This window comes from Phytophthora sojae, assembly GCF_000149755.1.
Source record: "Phytophthora sojae unplaced genomic scaffold PHYSOscaffold_5, whole genome shotgun sequence".
NCBI lineage: Eukaryota > Oomycota > Peronosporomycetes > Peronosporales > Peronosporaceae > Phytophthora > Phytophthora sojae.
Window position 1 is genome coordinate 3,352,360 of NW_009258119.1, and position 6,000 is coordinate 3,358,359.

The 6,000-nt window shown below is 66.7% G+C and overlaps 1 protein-coding gene across 1 annotated transcript; it reads left to right on the plus strand.

Annotated features, from left to right (window-relative positions):
• Nucleotides 1-2,430: 2,430 nt before the first annotated feature.
• On the plus strand, nucleotides 2,431-2,826 carry PHYSODRAFT_509974 (hypothetical protein; the record flags this gene model as incomplete). The annotated part of the gene is made up of 3 exons (XM_009530813.1): nucleotides 2,431-2,519; nucleotides 2,601-2,663; nucleotides 2,703-2,826. 3 exons carry the CDS (start codon nucleotides 2,431-2,433, stop codon nucleotides 2,824-2,826), a joined length of 276 nt encoding a protein of 91 aa, XP_009529108.1.
• Nucleotides 2,827-6,000: the final 3,174 nt, after the last annotated feature.

The following is a 6,000-nucleotide window of genomic DNA, read 5'->3' on the forward strand; positions in this document are numbered from 1 at the left end:
GGTTGAAGCGGCGGACCGGGCCTCGTCTTGGCCGCCAGAGGGCCCGGCCCGCGGTCCCGCAATGGGCGCAATGGGCGCAGCGGGTCGCGGACCCGTGCCCGAAGTTGCGCCGGCCAACTCCTCGCCGGTGCCGAGCAGCGGCGCCGCGCGTGGAGGGTCGCCGGGGCCATTTTCGGCTCCGGCCGAGCCCAAAACGGGGGCGGGCGGATCCCCAATGCGTAACCGAAGCCCTAGCGGATCCGCCCCCGCCCGGACGTCCGCCAGCTCAGCCGCCCCAGCCCCATCGCTGGCCGCGCTATAGAAAGACGCGTCGCTGGCGAGGCTGGAGTGGCTGGCCGTGGAGCACTCGCTGTCGGTGGACGGCGAGCGCTCCCGGGGCTGCCAGTCCGGCCACCAGAAGCGCATGCGCCGATGCGGTGGTGAAGGGCCGAAAAGGTAGCTGGATAGAAAAGATCAAATGTAGTTGGCCTCACGAGGGATGGGTGAAAGCCCCCGGAGACCGTACCGCGATTGGCTAGCAAGCTAACCGAAAGCAGCAGTTCCAAAAATAAATGTGAAAAAGACCCCACCAAAAGCAGGGAAACCAGTTTTCACACTGATTAGAACAGATACTACACTTGATCTTAGCCAAAGGCCGAGAAGGTCCACAACCCTAAACAGTGCCAGCTGTTCCGTTGTGACGTCGGATAAGTGAAACTTTTAAATTGCAAAAAGCTGCGGTGGATAATGCCAAACCTATCAATAGCATTATAAAATATAGCACTAGCATTACGAAATATAGCGATAGAATTACGAAATATAGCACTAGAATTACGAAATATAGCGATAGAATTACGAAATATAGCAATAACATTATAAAATATAGCAATAGGCTGAAATATGTCAATATTAACAGTTGATGCAAAAATAAGAGTAGGGGAAACGGAGAAGATCAAGTGTAGTTGGCCTCGCGGGGGATGGGTGAAAGCCCCCGGAGACCGTACCGCGATTGGCTAGCAAGCTAACCTAAAGCAGTAGTTCCAAAAATGAATGTGAAAAAGACCCCACCAAAAGCAGGGAAACCAGTTTTCACACCGATTAGAACAGAATGTGTGTTCGTGTTTACCAGTTAGTAACCTCTCCGTAACTGAAATGTAGGCTAAAATATGCATGTCACTAAAGGGAGGGTGTTTGTGTCTTTCTGCCGGCTGCCTGCATCGGTGGTGGGCCCGGAGGCGCCGGCGCTTGAGTACACTGTGCGTGTCGAGCTGGTTCAAGCGGGCGGCCACCGCGAAGCGATAGTCAGCTTCCCACATGCCTCGCGGCCGCGTGAGGAAGCTGCTGCCGACGCCGCCGTGCGCGCGTGCCGTTCTGCCTTGGTCGCGCATGGCCGCCCACTTGGTCCAGTGTCTGTGCTTGATGTGCAGCTTCACGTGCCGCAGGACCGTGCGGTGGTCGAGCCACTTGTCGTGGTGCGGCACGCGAAGCTGCAGCGTGGCCGCGGCCGTGCCGGTGTCGGTGCACGCCGGCGCGGTCGCGAACTGGAGGCCGATCGTGCGGAGGTGGCGCTGGACGTCGACCCAGAGCGAGCCGATGTCGCCGTTGCGGCGCTTCGGCGGCGCGTTGGGCGACGTCCCGAGCTGCGAGTTGAGCAGCAGCTCGCACAGCTCCTCCTCGCGGCCCGCCCACGCTTGAGTGTCCAGCCGGTGGCGCGCGTCGGCGATCTGCCGGGGCTGCACGCGCGCGATGCGCTGGATGGCAGGGTCCTTGGAGTTCAGCATCTACCACCCATGCGCGACTTGCAGCGCCGCGTGCAGTTCCGTCAGCGGCAGTAAGCCCAGTCCGCCGCGCGACACCGGTGCGTAGAAGCACTGCGCTGTGGCGGAGGCTGGCAGTCGCAGGAGATGGCGGAGGCCTCGCGCGAGGTGCCGGTCGAAGCCCGCAAGCTGCTGCTGGAAGGGGCGGAGGTGGCGAAGCGCGTACTCCACCCGAGGGTAGAGGTACGTCTTCACCGCCTTCACCACCTGCCACGGTGCGAGGCCCGACTGGAGCAGCGCTGTCGCGTCATCCTTCAGCTGTTTGAGCATAGGCGCGAGCTCGACGCGGCGGCGCGTGTGGTCGAAGCCGTCGCCGACCCCCAGGTAGGTGTACGAGGCGCTCATGGACAGCGCGGGGATCGGCGACCCGTCCAGCTCCAGCTTGAGGTCGTCCGCCTTGAGCACGCCGCGGCGGTCGCGCTGGATCGACATGGTGGAGCACTTGCTGGGGTTGGCCGCCATGCCGGTCCAGCGGAGGAAGTCGGCCACGAGCGCGTGCTGTCGCTTGATGCCGTCCTCGGTGCCGCTGAAGATCTTGAGGTCGTCGGCGTATGCCGAGGCACCGGGGAAGTCATCGCCCGACAGCGGCGCGCCCGTGGCCGGCAATCGCTTCAGCGCGAAGAGCAGCGGGCTGATGTCAGCGTTGAAGAGCTGTGGGCTGAGCGGGCAGCCTTGGAAGACTCCCACCCGCAGCGAGATCGGGGCCGTTGTGCCGTCGGCGGCGTTCCCGACGACGAACGCCGCGCTCTCGTAGAGCCCCTTGCACATGGTGACGTAGTCCTCGGGGACGCCGAGCCGCGCGAGTGCATCCCATAGCAGCGCGAACGGCACGCTGCCGAACGCGTTGCGGAAGTCGTACCAGACTTCGTAGAGCTGTCGGCGCTTGCGGCGGGCCTGGTCGACGAGCGTGGCCGCGAGGAAGTTGTGCTCCCCGCAGCCGTTGACCGCTCGGAAGCCCTTCTGCCCCGGGGCGTGGCGGTCGTTCGCGTCCAGCCACCGTACCAGCCGCCGCGCGAGGACCCCCGTGTAGAGCTTGTAGATGGCTTGCTGGAGGCAAATGGGCCTCCAGTTCGCCGGGTCCTCGCGCGCGCCCTTCTTGTGCAGCAGCCGCACCACCCCGAGCTTCCAGCTCTGGGGCACACGTTTCGCCTCCCAGCACTTCTGGAAGGCGGTGGCGAGCACGGGCAGGAGCTGCGCGGCGAAGTGCTGGTACACGTCATAGCCGACGCCGTCGAGGCCGGGGCTGGAGGTGCCGTGGGCGTGCTGCAGCTGTGACTCGATATCGTCCTGTGTCGGTGCCTCCGTGAGCAGCTCCCTGAACCTCGACGCGGCAGGCAGGTGGGTCATAGCGGAGCGGAAGGCAGCACCCGCCGGGGCGTCAGGAGCGAACTCCTGGCTGGGTGTGTTGACGCCGTCGAAGTACCGCCAGAGCTCATCGCCCGGAATGGGGCAGGTACCGTCGTCTGTAGCGCCTGCCGCTGGCGCCGCTGGGTCCGATGCGGTGCCGGCGCTGGAGGCCGCTGTCCTTGGTGTCTCCTGCTGCGCGCGTGCCTTGGCCAGGATGTCTTCGACGCAGGCTTTCTCGTCCGTGTCGAACCGGTGACGCAGGTGCCGTTGGTCGATGGCCGAGTTGACGCGGCCGACGCGGCGGCGGGCTCGGCGAACAGCAGTGCGGTCTCTGGGCGAAGCCTGCTCCACGGCGTGGAGGTCGTCCAAGGCCTCGTCGAGGCGGTGCTCGCGGTGGTGTCGAGTCACCCGCGGCGGGCGGTGGCGACGTCGCCGCTTCGCTGCACCAGAGCGCCCGCGGCGCCTGCGCTGCCTCCGTCGCGCTGGGTCCTGCTGACTGGCGTCGCCATCGCGCTCGTTGTCTCCATGTGCATCGCCTTCCAGGCTGCGGCGGTCCTGCCCTTGGTCGTGCAGCGGGCGCTGCCGTCGCTGGTCGCCTTGTTGCCGCTGCTGCCGCGGGCACTGGCTGCCTTGGTGCTGCTGTCGCTGACGCTGGGGACGCGGCTCGGGGCGTCGCTGGGCCTGGGAGTACGGCTGCAATTTGTCGTACAGGAGGTGCGGGAGGGCTGTGATGTAGCCCTCCGCCGACTCCCAGTCACTGGCGTCAGTGATCTTGGCCGCCAGCGTCGCGCCAAGCCGCTCCACCATCTCGCGGGCAGCGTCGTCCTCAGCTTCGGTGAGCTGGCGTAGTCGGAGGCGGGGTCGATGCTGCGGAACTGCGTCCGGCCCGATGCGCATGGCTGCATAGACCTCGCCGTCGTCGATGTCGGCGAGATCCTCGTCCTCCGGCTCCTGCATCTCGGTGTTGGTGTCGGCCGCGGGTGTCGGAGGCGGAGTGCGGGGTGTCGGCTGGGGCGGCAGCACGGGCATAGGGTCCAGCGTCGTGTTCGTACAGCCGTCGCCTGCCGTGTGAGCGCCGCACTCCATCACCGTCCGGCGGAGGTCGAGGGCTCGGTTGGCCAGGCGGTCGGCATGGGCATTCGCTTGGCGGTCGATGTGGTGGAGTGAGAAGCTCCCCACCCGCGCGAGCTCCACCTTGACTTGGTCGCGGAGGCGGCGTAGAACGGCGTTCCTCGCCGCGAAGATGCCGCGCACCTGCTGGATCACAAGGGTGCTGTCGCCTTCCACCCTCAGCGACGTCGCTCCGTGGTCGGCAGCGGCTCTCGACCCGAGCAGCAGCGCCGAGTACTCGGCAGTGTTGTTCGTTTCACTGCTGCTCGGCATGTAGTGGGAGCACGTCCACACCACGGAGCCGTCGGGCTTGAACAGCGCTGCACCAGCTCCGCCGGGTCCTGGGTTGGCGCGGCAGGCGCCGTCGAAGCGCAGCAGCCACTCTCCGGCGGCGCCGCTGTCCACGTCCATCGCCGCCGCTGTCGCCGTCCGGTCGGGTGCGGCCGCCGGGTTGTCCTCCTGGTTTGCGTCCCTGGCCGTCAGGTCGGCTCCGTCCGCCGAGGTGTCCTCCTTGGTCTCGCCGTCAGCCGTCGGCTCTGGTGGGAGCAGGCGAGCGGCGATCCGAGACGCCACCATGCGGCGCGGCAGCGGTGGGCCCCAGCGAGGCGCTGGAACCTCACCGAGACGCGCAGCTATGCGGGTGGCCACCAGCTCTCGGGGCAGCGGAGGTTCCCAGCGTGGTGCTGGAATGGCACCAAGGCGCGCGGCGACACGTTCAGCGACCAGAGCTCGGGGTAGCGCTGGCCCCCATCGTCCAGGGCCTGGCTGCTCCTGCACTTCAACAACTTCAACTTCGGGATGAGTGGGGCTCGCAAGCGGGGGGGACGCTGCGAGCTCCGGGGTTGCTGGTTGGGGCGAGTCGGGCGTGACAGTGGCCGCCGCGACGGTGGCGTCGGCTGCGGCAGCGGTGGGGCTTGATGTCCCTGCCACTGGCGGAGCCGTAGCCGGAAGTGCAGTCGAACGGCCGGCGCACGCTTGCGCGTGTTTAGCCGCCGCTGGCCGCGACGCAAAGGGGGTGCCGCACGCGCAGCCCGCCAGAAACTTGTCCTGGAAGACTGCGCGCCGGTGCCGAGTGGTCCGATGCCTCTGCAAGGAGCTGAAGCTGGCTGCCGTGAACGTGCACAGCGTGCACGTGAAGCGCTCCGCGTTGTGCACATACACGGCGAGGACAGGGGCCGAGAGAGCGCTGGCCGCGTATGGCTTGTGCGCTTGGGGTGGGTCCTCGACTCCGTCCTCGTCCGCGAGCTGCAGGTGCTCGGCCGGCTTCTGGGCGTCGGCGTCGTCTTCGCTGTTGAGGCGGCGGCGCTTGCCGTCCGGGCGTCGCTCGCTGGGCCGGCGAGGCGATGGGCGGCGCTGCCTGGGCCGGACGCGGCCTTGGTCAACGTCCATGGGCTCTGCGGGGGAAGGCGCCGCCTGCGAGGCGCGCTGTGCGCAGGCGAGGGCATGGCTCGTCGCCGCCATCCGCGAGTGGAACACGAGGCTGCACGCGCACCCGTTGTCGAAGATATCGGAGAAGCGGGTGCCGCGGTGCGCCGATCTGCGGTGGGCGACGAGCGTAGCCAAGTTGCCTGCGACGTACGCACACACGCTGCACTTGAACTCGGTGGCGCTGTGCGCGTACGTCGCCTGCACCGTGCCCTGCTGGCCGTCGTCCGGTCCAAAGTGTTGGGGCTGGGTCCTTGGTGCTGCTTGCACGGCCGCGAGTTTAGCCGCCGTGGCATCGCTCTCCTCCGTCTTGGCCTCTTGG